Source organism: Lipophrys pholis (genome assembly GCF_963383615.2).
Source record: "Lipophrys pholis genome assembly, chromosome: 2".
NCBI lineage: Eukaryota > Metazoa > Chordata > Actinopteri > Blenniiformes > Blenniidae > Lipophrys > Lipophrys pholis.
In genome coordinates, this window is record NC_137636.1 from 13794621 (window position 1) to 13812955 (window position 18335).

General features: G+C 42.8%; 2 protein-coding genes across 3 annotated transcripts; one reads left to right on the plus strand and one right to left on the minus strand.

Moving 5' to 3' along the window:
• The first annotated feature begins 1067 nt into the window (after positions 1-1067).
• ctr9 (CTR9 homolog, Paf1/RNA polymerase II complex component) lies at positions 1068-9445 on the plus strand. Its single transcript, XM_080490059.1, has 23 exons — positions 1068-1238; positions 1644-1742; positions 2025-2264; positions 2357-2474; positions 2560-2649; positions 3251-3507; positions 3627-3734; positions 3819-4055; positions 4280-4498; positions 4950-5133; positions 5228-5316; positions 5400-5585; positions 6446-6533; positions 6640-6788; positions 6880-6996; positions 7086-7231; positions 7325-7396; positions 7659-7794; positions 7912-8061; positions 8152-8300; positions 8379-8475; positions 8557-8669; positions 8743-9445. The coding sequence occupies exons 1-23, from the start codon at positions 1194-1196 to the stop codon at positions 9146-9148; spliced, it is 3495 nt and encodes a 1164-aa protein (XP_080346185.1). The 5' UTR covers positions 1068-1193; the 3' UTR covers positions 9149-9445.
• A 779-nt stretch (positions 9446-10224) lies between these two features.
• eif4g2a (eukaryotic translation initiation factor 4, gamma 2a) lies at positions 10225-18085 on the minus strand. 2 transcript variants are annotated; one of them, XM_080493411.1, is made up of 21 exons: positions 17874-18085; positions 16723-16831; positions 16508-16564; positions 15452-15577; positions 15241-15343; positions 15038-15166; positions 14883-14949; positions 14634-14785; positions 14394-14504; positions 14121-14303; positions 13843-13984; positions 13582-13745; positions 13391-13498; positions 13171-13275; positions 12987-13082; positions 12689-12904; positions 12336-12594; positions 12021-12225; positions 11731-11939; positions 11516-11637; positions 10225-11398 (listed from the first exon to the last, which is right to left on the minus strand). In XM_080493411.1, exons 8-21 carry the CDS (start codon positions 14715-14717, stop codon positions 11333-11335), a joined length of 2070 nt encoding a protein of 689 aa, XP_080349537.1. In that variant the 5' UTR covers positions 14718-14785; positions 14883-14949; positions 15038-15166; positions 15241-15343; positions 15452-15577; positions 16508-16564; positions 16723-16831; positions 17874-18085; the 3' UTR covers positions 10225-11332. The 2 variants fall into 2 exon arrangements, with proteins under 2 accessions (XP_080349537.1, XP_080349538.1); XM_080493412.1 differs by lacking the exon at positions 16508-16564 and having other exon boundaries at positions 17874-18082.
• Between the last annotated feature and the right edge of the window lie 250 nt (positions 18086-18335).

The following is an 18335-nucleotide window of genomic DNA, read 5'->3' on the forward strand; positions in this document are numbered from 1 at the left end:
ACAGGTTTTATTTGTTTTATAATATTAAATGCAACAAATGTAAGCAGTATGTTTACTTTGAGCTGCCACTCTTCACTTTCTCAGTATTGAAATTGGTGGCTTTATAAGTATTTATCCATGTGGCTCATTCAGAATAAGGTTGGGGTACCCAAAAGAAGAATCATGTGCCCACTTGATTAGGAGGTATACTCCCTGTTTGTCACTTTACTGAGTTTCAAGTGCATTGATAGAGAAAGTGATGAGAAAACCAGATGAAAAATAACAAATTTCCAAGATATTTCATATATATTTTAGCCTTTTATCTGAAACCAAATAAAACGATTTTGGGCTATGTTACAGAAAAACAGATTGGAAAATTAAGCACAAATGGATCACAAACTTGATCAAAAACATATTTATCTATTATTTTAGACTCTACAGAGTGACAGCTTCGTATTAGTCTGTATTGTAGAAGTCACATAACAGACTAAGGTCGAAGTCTGAAATAGTTGTAACATTTATTGAATGGTTTTGTGAAAGACTTGATGCTCATTTAACAACATACTAACTTTTCTGATTGCTTGTTGTTCTTGAATCACATTTATTAGGTACATATATTTTGGGGGAATTTGCAGAAATCTAAACAACAGATTAGTGATTGAAACAAATCACATTTTTCCGAAAAAAGGAGCTCCTACTTTACATTTTGTACTACTACTACTACTACTACTACTACTAATTATAATAATAATACATTTTATTTATAATGCACTTTACATAAAAATGATCTCAAAGTGGTAAAAAACAGGCAACATTTAAAGGGTAAGTAAAATAAAAAGAAGTTAAAAATCGAAGGGTTACCATATTGTGTACAAAAGACAATTAAAAATGCTTTTTCTTATATTTACAAGGTAGGTTTTTAGCTTAGAATTTAGTGCCAATTTAATTTAAACGAAAAAATAAATAAATTAATGCAATTAAGGCTATACTGCACAGATAACTGAAACATCATTTAAAATACCTTTTTAAGGATTATTATACAACGTAACATATGGGAACAAATATTGAGGATGTGCGGGTGCGCAGTCGGACTTGAAGTCGGTTGCACCAAACGGAAGCACCGAGAGTGGCTGCCATCCCACATCGGGTTTTGAGAATTTTAATACTTGGACAGAATTCAAACGGCAGCTGGCTTCCTCCACTCGTCAGTCAAGATGTCTCGGGGCTCTATCGAGATCCCTCTGCGGGACACAGACGAGGTAAGCCTGATTTAAAACGAAAATATCTACTGTTTAAGTGATCAATCCCCGCCGAGCTGCTAGCCGAGTCCGCCGCTAAATGGCAACAATGGCACACCTCGCATCTCTGCAGAGAGTTTAATGTGATCATGTTAGTTTAATGAGATCGTGTTGGTCTAGTTTTGGAAAATTATTTATCTGTGAAATGTAAACAAATACTGACGTTAGTAAACATCTGCACATGTTATCATGAGCTCCGCGGTTTGCAAAGTGCACCTCACGTTTTAAGTGAACTTTACAATTTCACAGGTAACTTAAAGTCATTAACTCGGTGGCTTTAAAGTACATCTAAACTTGAACCTGCAGAGTAGTGCACGTGTGTAGAGTGATGGATTCTGTCCGGTCTTGACGGTTTGTTTTGTGCAGGTTATTGAGCTCGACTTCGACCAGCTGCCGGAGGGAGACGAGGTCATCAGCATCTTGAAGCAAGAACACACGCAGCTGCACATCTGGATCGCTTTGGCGGTGAGTTAACGCAACATCCTCGCTAAAATATTGTCTTTGTATCTTTTGTCTGATCATTAGGTAAAGGGATTTGCCAGTAAATCCATACGTTTGGAAATCTGTCGGATGGCACTGTATACATGACTTCAATGATTGAGCGATTCAAACAGTCAAAATATTCTCTTAATAATTATTTTATACACACACACACAAATTATACGACATACAACACAAACCTCTTCCACATAAAGTGACTGTAAGTTCAACCTGTTCGTGACGGTTTGTATTTGCTCTCTTTCACAGTTGGAGTACTACAAACAGGGTAAAACGGAAGATTTTGTAAAGCTTTTAGAAGCCGCGCGTATCGATGGAAACCTTGACTACAGAGATCACGAGAAGGACCAGATGACCTGTCTGGACACACTAGCAGCTTACTATGTCCAGCAGGCGCGCAAAGAGAAAAACAAAGATGCCAAGAAGGAGCTCATCACGCAGGCCACTCTGCTCTATACGATGGCTGACAAGATCATCATGTATGATCAGGTAGGAAACGTGTCTGTCAGAGCAGGCAGTGAGAGGAGAGAGCTGCTGGGGCTCTTTGGATTAACAAAACCCGTTGTTGTTGTTCCAATCAGAACCATTTATTGGGAAGAGCCTGTTTCTGCCTGCTGGAAGGAGACAAGATGGACCAGGCGGACGCTCAGTTTCACTTTGTGCTCAACCAGTCCACCAATAACATCCCTGCTTTGCTCGGCAAGTTGAATCTAAAAGGCACACGGCTTTATTTAGAATTCTGCGATTGACTGTTTCAAATAATACCGCTGTCGTTGTTTAACAGGTAAGGCCTGCATCTCCTTTAATAAAAAGGATTACAGAGGAGCCTTGGCATATTACAAAAAAGCTCTTCGTACAAACCCAGGCTGCCCAGGTAACCACCGAACACATATTTGTAACACTTCCTACACAATATGACAGTAAATGTAACCGCTGTTCTAATGGTACAATCTGTCTTGTTCAAATTGGTATGAAATTCCATGAAGATTATAACAAGTTGTTAAAAAGAAGCGTGTGTTGTAAGTTTCAGCTGAGAGATCATTGATTGCTTATGCAATTTATGAGCAATAACGTTTTCCGTAACTGATGGTTTTTTTTCATAATTGATTACACATGTATGAAACTAAATTAAATGCATTTTTTAATGTACAGAAAAAAAATGTAATAATTTTATTGCTGCAGAATAAATCTGTTGCATTTTTGTTGTTTTACTAATCACTTCACTAATTACAATGATCAACATGTCTGTTTGGAACACATTCCTTTGCCAAAGATTACAATTTTAGCATATAATTCACAAGCGAAAGCACCCGCAGACATGCATTCATAAAACTACAAAACATTTGTCTTGTCTTCCTTCCATATTTCTGAACAATAATGCTGACATTCAGATGCGTCTGTTGATGTAAACAAGGCAGTTGTGTTTCTCAAAAGATTCCGCATCATCTCTAATCCGGTTTTGCTTCCTTGTGTAGCTGAGGTGCGACTGGGCATGGGCCACTGCTTTGTTAAGCTTAACAAACTGGAAAAGGCTCGCTTGGCTTTTGGACGAGCCCTTGAGCTGAATTCAAAGTGCGTGGGGGCGCTCGTTGGCTTGGCTGTTTTGGAGCTCAACAACAAGGAAGCAGACTCCATCAAGAATGGAGTGCAGCTCCTGTCAAGAGCCTACACCATCGACCCCAGCAACCCCATGGTGCTCAACCACCTTGCCAACCACTTCTTCTTCAAAAAGGTGAACACAAAAAAACCTGTGTCCAGTTAAGACGCTCATACAAGTCTGCAGCTGTGCGTTAATCCATGTGTGTTTTTTTTTTTTCTTTTTCTTCTGCCTTTGTGTTTGTCCCCTGACAGGACTACAGTAAAGTGCAGCATCTCGCTCTGCACGCTTTCCACAACACTGAAGTCGAGGCCATGCAGGCTGAGAGCTGCTATCAGTTAGCTCGCTCATTTCACGTGCAGGTAAGATCCTGCGCAGCTCTCATTTGTTCCTTCGTCTTCGCTTCACATCTGTGATGTGTGCTGTGCTTTTATTCTACCTTTCAGGAGGACTATGATCAAGCGTTTCAGTATTACTACCAGGCCACCCAGTTTGCCTCGTCCACCTTTGTGCTGCCCTTCTTCGGTTTGGGACAGATGTATGTATATCGAAGAGACAAAGAAAACGCAGCACAGTGCTTTGAAAAGGTTCTGAAAGCGTATCCCAACAACTACGAGACTATGAAGATCCTGGGTTCCCTCTACGCGACATCTGATGACCAGGAAAAAAGGGACATTGCGAAAGTACGTGGCTTCACTCAGCACATGGCTCAGACATTTGTGACAGTCTAACCTGTGAAATAAATATAACTTTGTAAAAGTTTCAAACAAGAGTGACATGTTGCACAGTAACAATAGATATGACAACAGTTCATTATTATTAACTAACACACTGGAAAGTAAATGAACGGAAGCAAATCAGTGACTGTGACAACTGTAGTAATATTGGTTAATTCATTGCCTCTTAGGGTCACTTGAAGAAGGTAACGGAGCAGTACCCAGACGATGTAGAGGCGTGGATTGAGCTCGCTCAGATCCTGGAGCAGACCGACATTCAGGGTGCGCTGTCTGCTTATGGCACGGCCACCCGCATCCTGCAGGAGAAGGTGCAGGCTGACGTCCCCCCTGAAATCCTCAACAACCTGGGAGCTCTGCATTTCAGACTGGGCAATCTGGGGGAAGCGAAGGTAACGAGCCACTTCACCTATTTACCAATTCATAAGGGACTCATGTCCTTTGTAATCTATTACAACAGCTCTGCTTTTAGCCTCTGAAAAACTTCTATGGGTCAATTTAGTTTTTGTAGTTTAGCAGTGGACCTGAACTGTATCCTATAAAGTGGTGTTTCTTTAAGTTTGGTCAAAGTTTTTTTTCATACACAGTGGGAGAACATTAAGTAGTTCTCACTGTATGTAAAGATGTATAATTGATACCAGAGCTGTAATACTGGATCATGTTGGGTTGTTTATCCAATCAGATAACTGATAAATTTGAACCAGGAAACCTTTTGTTGATTTCTATCAGCCAAAAGATTTGACACCGGTATTTGACGACCTATAAGTATGCAGTACGCCACATTTAGAATGAAGATTTGTGCTGGTTTCAAGGTTGGGGGGGGTCTTGTTTTCTCCCCTACAGAAATATTTCCTTGCCTCTCTGGAACGGGCCAAAGCCGAAGGCGAGCATGACGAGCATTACTACAATGCCATTTCTGTCACCACCTCCTACAACCTGGCCCGTCTGTATGAAGCCATGTGCGAATTCCACGAAGCTGAGAAACTCTACAAAAACATCCTCCGAGAGCATCCCAACTACGTTGACTGTAAGCATGTGTAAACGTCGCACAGTAAAAAGCGTGCAACCAAGAAAAGAGTCTTAGTTCACCGTGAAAGACGTTTCGATGCTGTGGGTTGCAGGCTATTTGCGTCTTGGGGCGATGGCTCGCGACAAAGGAAACTTCTATGAGGCCTCTGACTGGTTTAAAGAAGCCCTGCAGATCAATCAGGTACAAACCTGCTGGTATGTGAATGTTATGGCTGATACCTGACGAGTCTTCAGCATGTTTGGTGTTTGTTGTGTTTGGTGCAGGATCACCCGGACGCCTGGTCGCTGATAGGAAATCTCCACTTGGCCAAACAGGAGTGGGGGCCCGGCCAGAAGAAGTTTGAGCGTATCCTGAAGCAGCCATCCACACAGAACGACACGTACTCCATGCTGGCTCTGGGAAACGTGTGGCTCCAGACTCTGCACCAGCCCACCCGAGACCGGGAAAAGGTGTCCGCTCCTTGTTTTTCCTTCATGCAAACACACAAATGAGGAAGTTGTTATAACACAGCAGAAAAGGATATGCTACGCTTTTTTTTATTTTTTTTAAACAAGATAAATGCAAAAACAAAATCCAGACAGACGGTAGGCAGGGGTGGTGCAAGCTGTCACGCCTCAGCTAAAGAAAACCTGTCCAACAGGCTATTATGGTTAAACAGCTAAATGTGACTCTTCTATCTTAATTTGCCAACTTTGCAAAAGTTCTTGTTCTTTTTCTTTTTCCTGACATTGTAACACATTGATCTACACATAATTACCACAAAAGGAACCAGCATTACAGAATGACTATGTAGTCAATCAAGTATAATTAATAGATGACTGCCTGAGTTTGTATTCTGCGATGTTTAATTACCATATGATCCTTTTTTCCCACTCATATCCTCTCCATTCTCAGCTCTTTATATCTTCATTATGAGAGTGTGTAGGGACATACGTGATACTAGTGGAGACCTAAACCCTATTGCACATAACTCATCGGGATAAAAGCCAGATTTATTAGGTGAACACATCTTAATTGTCAGGGTAGTTAGGTAAGGGTTTGTGTGCGTGTGTCTACTATAAGTATAAGGGATGGTTGAGTTTTAAGTTAATCTGATGGAAAGTAATTTAAGTTAATGTGCCCCAGATGTGATAAAAAAAAAACCCACCTACAACATTTCATATGTATTAAGCTGTAATTTAGATGTTTGCTTTGGGGTCTAAGATTACAAGTTTATTATCTTAATGAGAAGGACCCACCAAGATGGAGCATGTGTGTGATTGAGTGAAGGGAATTTATATCTCAAATGAACTAATGTTTGTGTCAACAGGAAAAGAGACACCAGGATCGGGCCCTGGCTATATACAAGCAAGTCCTGCGAAATGATGCCAAGAATCTGTATGCTGCCAATGGCATCGGTGTGTTAAGCTTAATTTAGTTTTCCTTTTTAAAAATTTTTTTATCCTTTATTTCTTCTCTGTGTGTGTGTGTGGGGGACACTAAACATGAATTTGTCTCCTCAAGGTGCCGTCCTTGCCCACAAGGGTTACTTCAGAGAGGCTCGTGACGTGTTCGCGCAGGTGAGGGAGGCCACAGCCGACATCAGCGACGTCTGGTTGAATCTGGCTCATATCTACGTGGAGCAGAAGCAGTACATCAGCGCCGTGCAGATGGTCAGTGACAAACACCAAAATCCTTGACTTTTGTACGTTCCCACCCCTCCCCCTCGTCTGTGCCGTTGAGTATTTCTCTTCTGCCACACAGTACGAGAACTGCCTGAAGAAATTCTACAAATATCAGAACACAGAGGTGCTGCTGTACCTCGCAAGAGCTCTCTTCAAATGCGGCAAACTCCAAGAGTGCAAGCAGATGCTGCTGAAGGTAACGGGGAGGCAAAGTGAAGGGCTTTTGTTTTCATCCAACAGTGTGAGGGAAGCGTAACTGTGTCTGTCTGATGTGTGCACTTCAAGGCCCGCCATGTCGCTCCCAGTGACACGGTGCTCATGTTCAACGTGGCCCTGGTGCTTCAGAGGCTGGCCACTCTGGTGCTGAAGGATGAGAAGAGCAACCTGAAGGCTGTGCTCAGTGCTGTCAAAGAGCTGGAACTCGCTCACAGGTGGATATGTGATTCAGCCTCCGTCTCTCCGTTTAGCCACCCTCTGAGCAAACCTGCAGTCTAATCTCTCCCTCCTCTTCACTCCTCTCGCAGGTATTTCAGCTACCTCAGCAAGGCTGGAGACAAGATGAGATTTGACCTTGCTCTTGCCGCATCTGAGGCCAGGTCGGTTTATCTCGCCACAGCTGAACACGCTGCTTAAAGTTCTTATTTATGAATTTATGAACATTTTTAATCAACCTGATTGCCGGCACTCTACGCACAGCGTTTTAATTGTTAGTTTTTGCAGACAATCAGCGACTTTCTGTATTTATAATTAAAAGTTTCAGCATTTTGTTAAAGTCAATAGAAATTGAAATATGAGGATTTTATGGGGGCTGCGTTGTTGTCTTGTAACGTTGGGCATTGGTGCATTGTGGGATTGCAGGCAGTGCTCTGACCTGCTGAGTCAGGCTCAGTACCATGTGGCAAGAGCCAGAAAGCAGGATGAAGAGGAAAAGGAGCTTCGTGCCAAACAAGAGCAGGAGAGGGACATCCTGCGCCAGCAGTTGATAAAAGAGCAGGTACGTCTGGTTCCCACTCTCCTTTTCTTTCTTAGAATTTATATCAGATTTGTAATCAGCTTTGATCAACGGTGAAGTAACATTTTTATTTTTTTTTTGTGGCGCTCAAACCTTTAGGAGGAAAAGCGGAGTCGAGTGGTAGAAGAGCAGAAGAAACTTCTGGAGCAGAGAGCGCTGTACGTGGAGAAAACCAAGAACCTGCTCACCTTCGCAGAAGGAGCCAAAGAAATGGCCAAAGATAAGAAGAGAGGCGGTGGTGGAGGACGCGTGAGTGTCAGCATCAATAAACTCGGCAGTGGGCCATGAAACGCAACTTACTTCTGCATGGATAACCGTTTTCATCTTTTCACCCTTAAGCGTAAGAAAGGAGGAGACATGGATGAGTTTGTTAATGACGACTCTGATGAGGATCTCCCGCTGAAGAGGAAGAAAAAGAGAAAGGGCAGCGGCAGTGAACAGGAGGAGGGCGAGGATGGAGAGGAAAGGAAGAAAAAGAAGAGGAGGAGGTGAGGCTGCTGCAGCGAATGCTAAAAGGAGTTTGGCGGCAAGAGTCAAGCGTTTAAGTACTAACTTTGTGTTTTTAGACCTTCAAAAGCCGGACAGGACGACAGTGATGAGGAGGGAGGGTCGCAACCCAAGAAGCAGCGTAAACCCAAAGAGGGACGCAAGAAGTTTGAAAAGGTTTCTTTGCGTTTGTATTTCTTCCCTCCCCTTTACCGTGTTGTGCACAATTTGTACAATTGATTGTTTTTATCATTCCAGGCCCAGCCTGAGCGCCTGCCGCCATCTCTTAAAGGAAGGATCAAATCTAAGGCCATCATCTCCTCGTCGGAGTCGTCTTCCGACGAGGATGGACTGAAAATAGCTGAAGACAGGTACAAGCCAAACACTACGAAGCCTGAACGCCGTGAGTTCGCATTTCTTGAGTTCATGTCTTTCCTACTACAGAAACCCAAGAGACAGTGGATCGGGATCTGATGACGAGGGAGAGGGAGGCCACAGGAAGCGCATCGCGTCCGACAGCAACTCCGATGCCGGCGGGAACCGCTCGGGCAGCGAGGCGGGCAGCCCGGCGGGTAGCCCACGGCGCTCCGCAGGCTCCGAGGACGATGAGTCGGGCAGCGATCGCCCGGTGAAGAAGAGGAGGGTGCAGCGGCAGTCCGACTCTGAGCAGTCTGATAACGAGAGCAAGAGGAGCCGGTCAGGATCGGACGACGAGTCGAGAGCCGCCTCACCTGCGGCGGCATCAGACCAGGGATCCGTGGCGGGGTCGGACAACGAGGGCTCCCCGCAGCGCTCTGACAACGGCTCCGAGCAGCAGGGCTCCAACAACGAGGACGACGACAGTGATTGAGCTTCACATCACTCTCACAGACTCGTGCAGCTCTGAGACTCTCGGCATCTGTATTTTTACTTCCTAATAAAAGCAGGGATCCCGCTCAGTGTAATCACATTATCCTAGTCTTTGTTTTGTTTTCTGCCTCGGGCCACAGAATTATTACCAAGGCCTTTTTCACAGAGGCTGAACTTCAGTGTTTTGTTAAACAGAAAATATTTGACATTAAAAAACATTTTTTGTATCTGTATGAATGACAGGACGAGATGCTCACAGAAAATCACAATGAATTGTCAAATAAAGACTGTAAAAACCAATGCTGTGACTATTTATTTGGGTTGACACCCCTGTCTAAAGATAAGTCTTGAATTTGACTGCCTGATTTTTTTAAATCAGCTGGATTATTAGACTAGATATTTGTAATAAGACCTAAAGCACTAGCGACGTCCATTAATAAATGCAAGTCCTGAAAATGGCTCAACCTGCCATCTACTTTGGCTTTATGCTGGCAAGGAAACTTATTTCAAACTAATGTACATTAAAGCTCAACTGCCCTACAACCTTCCAATATAAACACCATGATAGAAAAATGGTTTGAAAACCTAATTTTAGCAAGCAAGGTGACATGCAACTTTGAAGTCTTTCTACTTGCTTTGATGAAAAGGACAAAACCCCTCTGCCTGACAACTCCCACGGGAGGTGCACAAGTCAAAAGCTGCAATATGCTCGGTGGATTTTTCAGCTTCAGCCGTCTCACTCCCACATCGTTGTCATCCTAAGGACTCACATTATTGGTAGCTCCTTGGGGCTCGGTGTCCAAACTGATGGGAGCCATCCGATGCCAACTTGCACGCTCTCCATCCCTTCCTCCTTTTACAATATGTTAAGTTTAGCCACCACCTCCAACTGTCTGTGCAGAGGTTTCCTCTCCATGCCTGCTTGTGTGGGATCGCGTTTCCCCTCAGTAAAAGTGCCATGAGACAGCTGCATTGTACTCGTCACGGTCTAAAAACCAAATTAAAAAGAAAAAAGGTGGCCTCACGATCGTTAGACTGAGGAACAACCCACCCACCAAACAAGTAAAACATCCCAGCCAGATTAAATGGTTAAACTTTATTCAAGGTTGATCTGTAGTTGTACACCAAACATGACGGTCACAACCCAAAAGAGGGTGCAAGTGTACACCTATAGTACATTCTTGGTAATTTTATGAAGATAAAAAGACCACTCAAGACCGTGACAAATATGGCAAACGGACATAAAATTTTCCACAAGTGAACAACCGTAGCAAAGGAAACTAAGCTTTGGCTGTCTCAATGTCAGAACCGAGACATTCAAGTATAGTCCCAGATACTTTAGAGGTATATCCATATGAACTGATAAATTATAAAAAGGCCACACAGATTCATCCCTAACAGCACAAACGTTTCATACACCATTAAAAAAAAAAAAAAAAAAAAAAACGCAAGCCAAAAAAAAAAAAAAAAAAAAAAAAGCCAAAAAAAAAAAAAAGCACTCGATTCAAACTTAATGAGGGTAACTGAAATCATACTGTGCAAGTAACATAGGTCACTACTGCTAACGATCATAGATTAAGATATTTCAAGCACAAAGAAACCCATCATTATCGCGGCAGCCGACAACTGCAACTCAAGATTGTTTCAACAAATCAAGGAAAAGCAAATTTTACTATTGCAACGACTCATGATGTTGAGCAAAGTGCATCTAAAAACTGATTAACAAATGCTGATAAAACGATGAAAAAGGTCCTCGACAATGCTGGAGGCTTTTCTCTTTTGTAAACAGTTTTAATAGTTATGGCAGCACTTGGTGACTCAGACCAGATGGAAAAGGTGAAAGTGGGTCAAGTTCTAGTGCATTTCCCTGCAAAAATACTGCCGCGTTGTTAAAAATCATAACCCATGATGACTGAAATGTATAAAACATTTGCTGTCGGACATCATATAGGATAGAAAATTTGAAAGGGAAAAAAAAAAAAAAAAAAAAAAAAAGCATAAATACACTCGGGAGGTGATACTTTTAGCCTAATCTGGAGAAACATTTCATAGTGGAATGAATTGTAACAGTGGTTACAAATAGAGGGGGGAAGAAAGACAAAACGACACAGGAAAAAGGAAAAAATTACAGATTAAAAATCAAAACACCCATTGCATCCTGATAACTCATGGCTTTGCCTGTTCCTCAGTAATCTTCATCCTCAGACTCCTCTTCCTCTGCGGTTTCAAGCCAGGTCAGCCACTGATTCACCTGAACACAACACAACCAGCAACGTTACTTCTGACCATAAAAATCACAACATGTGGTTAGTAGATTCAACAACTTTACTAAACTATATTTACACGCCAGTAGAAAAGCGTAAATCACCTGAAATAATGCTTTTCCTTTGCCGGGATACTCCTGGATGACATCTTCTTTCCAGGAAAGGAAGGCTTCTTCTTCAATTATTTCCATGTCATAAAGGTTCACAAAGTATCGCAGCAACATGCCTAGAGGGGGAAAATAAACGTTAAGACTTCTCCGACCGTAGATAAAACTTGCAGCAAACTGGTATACGCTTGTGTACACACACACACACACACCTTTGGGGAAAGCCTTGGTGTTGCAGTGCACCTGCAGGGCGTACAGCGCACTGACTTGCAAATCAATGTGGTCATGGAGGAACTTCTGCATGACCGGCTTGAAAGACAGCAGCAGCTGCTTCTCTTCGTCCAGCTGCTCTTTGCTGGGTGATGCAAGCTGCTCTTCGTCGTCATCGGGGTTGATCTCGTAAGCAATGTATTGAAAGAAGCTGGACGACAAAAGACCCGTTAATATACCGTAAAAAAACGGAAAGTTCTTTTTTCAGCAAAGGCAAGTTTTGTTGCTGTACCTGGTGGTGAGGATGTTGACAAAGTCTTTGTCAGTGTGGAGTTTGGGGGAAATGTTGTCCTTGATCCATTTGTAGATGGACTGCGGAGAGGGATCCACTTTGATCTGCTTCAGCAGCTCCTTCTCCAGTTTCATCAGTGGAAACAAGAAGCCGAGACCCTTTCCCTCCAAGATCTCAAGCATTCTGTCCTTGTTCTGGTCAATTTCTGTAAGAGTTGGAAAAACAAGCACATCAGTAACAAACCACTGCACTCAAATTTAAGATTTTTTTAAAAAAAATTGACATTAGGACTGAAGCGATGCGGCTCAGGCGTACCGGGTAGCATCTTCTGCATGTTGATCTTGCTCTGTTGGAACAGCTCGGTCAGCCAATCACGATCCTTCAGTTTGACCATCTGCTGCAGGCAGAGCAGGAACAGTGGGAAGTGTGCACCGTTCTCCAACTGATGGGCCCAATCAGCGATGCTGATCAGGTCAGCGAGGATGGCTCGTGCGGCAAACTGGGCCAAGAATGACTTCACTAGCGGGATTTCCTCCTCAATCTTGGGACACTGGTCCAGAACACCCAGGAAGGCCTGTAAAAGCAATACGGAATGAAAACGTTAAAGATATAACGGAGATTTCATATTCAGGAGCGCCATGAGAAATTAAAACACCTGAAACATTCACCTGCATTAGGTTGTCACCGGTGGCGAGGCCTTCTGTGCAGAGTGCGTGGATCAGGGTGCTCGCCAGCTCCTTATCCTCGTCTGAACGTTGAAGGGAAAGGACCACGATCTTATTCAGCATCTCAGACAAAAAGTGCTTTGGCGCCTTCATCTCCTTCACAGCGTTCACGGCCTCGTCAATGTTTTTGCAATTCAGGTAGTCTGCCACAAGCGTCTCCTACAAAACCAAGCGGGACCATTAGACTCGATCAGTTATTGTTCCTTAAACCCGTGTGAAGGAACTTAAGCTCGAAACTTACTGTCATTTTGTGCAGCTCCTCTTTTGTAGGGGGAGCTTTTTTAATAGACTTGGCAGGTTTCTCCTGAATTGGAGGAGGATTGGTTTTGAGGCCAAGCTATGGAATCAGAGGACACACGGGTGAGTTTCCTGGACTTTTTACAACTCAAAGCTCAGATAATTTGCTTTAAAGCCAACAATTGTACCTGTCCTATTGGAGAACCTGCACGAGGAATCATCGTCATCTGTGGCTGCAACTTTGGCACTTGGTTTTTATTCATCAGGAAGGACTGTGCTGGTCTCAGACTTACCTAAAACAACAAGAAGTAAAGTTTTTCTGCTGAGATGACATACCAAACACAAAGGCCAATAACTAACCAACCAAAGTAAAGCTTCATCATCATTACATTCAAATATCAGGCTTACCTCATCAGCATTGAGTTTTCCTTTCTTGCCAAACCGTGGAGCCATATCCTTAGACTGCATCTGCGCCGAGTGATTCTGCTTGTGGCTGAAAACTGGTGAACTCTGGCCCTTTAAAAAGGTGAACAAACACTCATGGTTATTAAGTGTAGAACACCAAACCCCAAAGATTGTCACTACACTGGAGCACATACTTGATTTTGCTTTACGTAAGGTTTGCCTGCTGCCTCGAAGTGAGCTTGATGTGAACCATTGGCGTTTCCAATATGACCATTATAGAGTGGATTTGTACGGTGACGGCCCATAGTGGGGGAGTAGTGATCCTGAATTACCCCAGGTCCTGTTCCAATACCACTTCCTGCAAAACAAAGACAAACATTATAGCATGGCTCAAGAGAGTAATTGCTCAGGAAACTTTTTTTTTTTTAATGCGACAAAGTAAAGCGTAGATGTACCAGGCATTTGTCCAAACATGTCAGCCAGTCCTCCAAGAGTTTCTCTGTCAAACTTGATCCTTGTTGGCAGGAAGGAAGAGCTGTCCATGAAGAAGTCGTTCCTCATCGCATCGGTTGAAGACGGAATGAAAACACCCAGATCCTGAAAAGCACAAATGGGCGTCAGTAATTAAAAAAACACGGATATGTAATTTAGTACCCTAATAGGGAGCATTTTATCATTGCAAAATAATAGTCTTAAACACTCGTGCACATACAAAGGACCTGTACTAATGTACCTTTACTGCATCATGGCGAACTTGGTTGATTGTCTTTGGTCCATTGTCAACATAGGCTTTACGAGGAACCCAGTGGTTGTCCCGCAGCTCCACCGTGTTCTGCAGCAGGAAGCGGATCCTTGCAGGCAGTTCCTTGTTGTTCGTTAAGGATCGCATGCGTCCAAAGTACTGGTCTACCAAAGACTGAAAGGAGTTCAATGCTGGTTAATAATTTAGAATGCAAAGGGGAATGTAAGAAAACACTTAGCACCGGATTTGTTCCCTCTTACTCACCCTAGCCTTTTGATGATCAATTTTAGGTCCCACAGTTTTCATTATCTGACAGAGGCATTCCAGGTCTTCACCCATATCTTTGAGTTGGACTTTCTTCTTCTTCTCCAAAAGCTTCAAAACAAAAAGTGTTTCAACGGCAAATTTCCACATATATTTGAGAGACATGACTTTATGGGCAGACAAGAAAAGAAAGGAGACATGTACAACCCAATACTGTGAAGTTAACAAAAAGGAACTCACTGTTTTGATGCACTTATGAAGGATAGATTCATGGATGAGGTTGAGTTTGCCAAGTTCACCGATGAATTTGATGTTGCCCAGCATTTTGTGCTTAGCAATGCCACGCTGCTCCTCCTCCTCAGAGGTGAGGGTGCCTTCCTGTTTGTCAAAGACTATGGGTGGGGGTGGGGGTGGGGGGAGAAGATCCGTTAAAACAAGAACCAGCTACATTTTAAAACTGATAATGGAATTTTTGTGTGATTTACTAACTTTCAACATTCCTGGCGCGGTTCTCAAACTCATCTTGAAGCTTAGAAATCAGAAGCCGTCTGAAGGTCTGCACAAAACAAAAGGTTTGACTGTAAACAACTCATCAGGAAATACCCAGAAGTAATTAATTGCACAATTATGTTTAAACATCTTACAGTATTTTGCTTTTGTGATGGTTCGTTTTCTCCTGGGCCTTCAAAGTTTGGTGCATCCTCCGATAAGCGTAGACATAACTGAGCGTACAACTGGCTATACTTGGGCTCTTCAAGGGCCTTGTCAACAATCTAAAACAGAAGCAAGTCTTACATTTCCGATTTCACATAAATAATGCAGGAAGACGGGGGATGGCAGTACTTACCAACAAGATGATTCCTTTTAAGACGAGCTTTGAATCCACACCCACATTGAGGAGCTCCAAGCATAGTTTGTCAAACTTCTCAGGAGTCAGCTTATTAAGTATGCTGATTGTGAGGAGAAAAGGGGAAAATTAGCACATGGCGATCACCAGTTCACCAATAGCATTTGCAATGTGTAGGGTCACTTAAATTCAGAGAGGAAGGAATACATACCCTCTCACTTTCCTGAAGATCGAATCATTTTGCCCTTTTTCTACAGAGGAGCTGGCCTCTCGTCTAGTGCTTCGAGAAGGGACCCATCTCTGAACGCCAGTACCTGAGGATTTCCCCAGGAACTCGCTGTAATGGACACAAAGAAGGTTTTTCCAACAAGGCAACATTAATTAAGAGTCTCCTGTCAAAAATATCTAACATCTAATCACTTTGGACAACATTCCCACTCTTAGCTTAATCACTTTCTATTTGTCTCAATATTAGTTTTTGTGTCGCAAATCTGGGTGACATCATGAATTGTAGAGTTGATGGTGGTGACACCTTTGATGCATTTCATTACAAGCAGCCCCATATAGTCTGTGTCCATATTCTTGTGTGTATTTAAGCACTGATCAGTGAGGGGTGCACTAATTTCAGGCTGAAATAGAACACATGCTTTTTCCCGAAAGCTTGTCATATGATTGGGTGAATCACAATGACGCCCATGAGAACACTACAATAATTAAAATATTGACATTGGCCAAACTGCACCAACCAGAGCCACTGGTGGCGAGGCAGAAGGCCTTGAGACTTTAGACTAAATACATTGGAGGAATGTTACATCAAGCAAATGTCAAGCTGAACACAGGTCAGCTGATGATGGTTGAGAGGTTATGCTTGAGTTAATGTCAAACTCACTTTCATTTATTGATAAAGCAAAAGTGTGTCAAACATTCAATGCAATTTAGAACACATTTGAAATACTTAAAAAATAGTTTGGTTCATTTGTTCACAGACATTGAACCTGGTTGAGAATACAGTTCTTAATCAACGCAGGTTAGAAAAGTTGTATTTGAGAATGTGATAAAAGGTTGCAGGAACTTGTATGCAACTTCTCATAGATCTGATCTATCTTAAGACCATTTTCAGCATTGTGGGACGGTGCCATTTCCAAACAACTCTTGCTATAACACATTTTAATAAGCACGTTAGGGCAAGATGACATGCACATATGTGGTGCAATATTAAAAAGCAAATGTCATATGAAAGAAGAATTAAGAGAAAAAAAAAAATCACCTGTTACTGAGAGTCTTGGGATAGTGCTGAGGTGCACCCCCACCTCCTCCCGCTACACTGTTATGCAAAAAAAAAAAAAAAAAAGAAATTATTTAAACTTAACATTAATGCCAACTTAGGGAGTTTAGTCTGCCATCATCACTTTTTTTTTTTTTTTTAAATACAAAAAAAAGGGAGAAAAAAAAAAAAGACTAAACAGTGGTCTTGTGGAATACCTGAAACGAGAAGGACCCCCTGGTGCAACGACACTCTCCACTTTGGCGGCTTGACAGAGAATATCTGTAAAGAATAAAGTATTCCGGGAGTAGGGCAGGAAAGAGCGACCTGGAAGAACAGACACAGACGCATTAACAGTCTGGAGAAACGCAAAGTAATCCACACATTTCACAGTAATTCAGCAGTTTATGACGAGGAGATAACGTCCGACGTAACAAATTGCATTTTTCCTTTGCTCCAGTTCGGTTGATTTTAATCAAATTGCGGAGCACATGAAGAGCCAGCACGTGCCCTTTACAAGTGGACTGGAAGCGTGTTAGCATGGTGGAGCTAGCACGCCGAGCCTGACGAGGCCCGTTTCGCAACCCAGGACTGTTTGTTTCTCTGGACTTCCAAGAACAACCTCAACCCCGAATCGGCGATATTCGACACCCGGTGACAAATTATCCATAAACAAGCGTTAACGTACCGAATGAGATTGACGGAATTCACGGATGACTAGAGGAAATACTGAGATTTATTTTTTTTTTTTGGACAGAGGGCCAGGTTAGTCCGGGTTTTCCTGACCTAGATACGTGTAGTTCTCGCTTAATCCACACCTGATTAACTACTCACTTCATAAAATGATCAACACCTTTGTATCCACGTAATGTCATTTTTTCCGATTATGCAACGATGCCGATCTTTATTTGCAAAAAAAAAAAAAAAAAAAAAAAAAAAAAAACCCTAAAAATTAGACGACAAGCCATCAGACATGATGTAACGCAACGTTTTATAATCCAATCGCATCGAGATCAAGTCAGAATTTCGAAATGTATTTGATGGGAAATCAAGGAGAATAATATCAGCTGTTTTTCTTTATTTTTTATGAGGTCTTTGTTCAAACACCGGATGTCCACATCGCGACATCGTAGCTGGGGGAGGGGGGCGATGTAGCGGGCCGCCGGCAAGCTAACGGCTAATAAGCCGTAAACAAGTTTATAAGTCCCCAGCCTGGTTTCTTTGTCCTGTCACGGTGTAAGCCAAGTACATCTACTCAGGGTCAGGCGATGCCAAACGAGAAAGTCCAGATTGCTATTTTATCTGCTTTTTTTAACTCCCTCCCAGGCCGGTCGGTTAGCTAGCACGGAAAAACAGCGAAATGGCTTACCTTTACAAAAGGAACGTCAGCTTAGCTGTTGTGTTGTCTCCCGAAAGACGAGAAATAAATACAGTGGAGAAAGAAACGCGATTAAAGCGTCGTGTTTTAACCACTGGGGGTTTTATAATATCGTTTTTAAAGAAAAAAAAAAAGGCAGAACAACGACGGCTCGGATAAGGAAGCAACCGGTTACACGAGCGTCTGAGTGCTGACTGTTCGACTACGTCACGTGGACGCCGGGTTATATATCGCGGACGTACGGTGACATCACCATCCCACCCTGCTGACGTCACACGCGGTAAAAGGCCCCATAACATTTCGCAACCCCGAATGAGGACACGAGCCCAGTCTGCTGCAGCTCCAGGAGCATTCGGGGACAAAACCAGCAGCACCGACCACAGACAAAGCAACTCACAGACACAAAGAAACTCACAAGTGTCAGGCAGTGTGAGGACACAGGGCTCCACAGAT

Bases quoted from the DNA above. Each gene is read 5' to 3' on its own strand.
- ctr9 (XM_080490059.1), top strand. From the start codon at position 1,194: ATGTCTCGGGGCTCTATCGAGATCCCTCTGCGGGACACAGACGAG. The intron at 6,534-6,639 runs GTGTGTTAAGCT...TGTCTCCTCAAG, and splicing joins GTATGCTGCCAATGGCATCG to GTGCCGTCCTTGCCCACAAG. The intron at 8,301-8,378 runs GTGAGGCTGCTG...TTGTGTTTTTAG, and splicing joins AAGAAAAAGAAGAGGAGGAG to ACCTTCAAAAGCCGGACAGG.
- eif4g2a (XM_080493411.1), bottom strand. From the start codon at position 14,717: ATGCTGGGCAACATCAAATTCATCGGTGAACTTGGCAAACTCAACCTC. The intron at 13,499-13,581 runs GTATGTGCTCCA...ACCTTTTTAAAG, and splicing joins CTTACGTAAAGCAAAATCAA to GGCCAGAGTTCACCAGTTTT. The intron at 12,905-12,986 runs GTAAGTTTCGAG...TTGGTTTTGTAG, and splicing joins AGGAGCTGCACAAAATGACA to GAGACGCTTGTGGCAGACTA.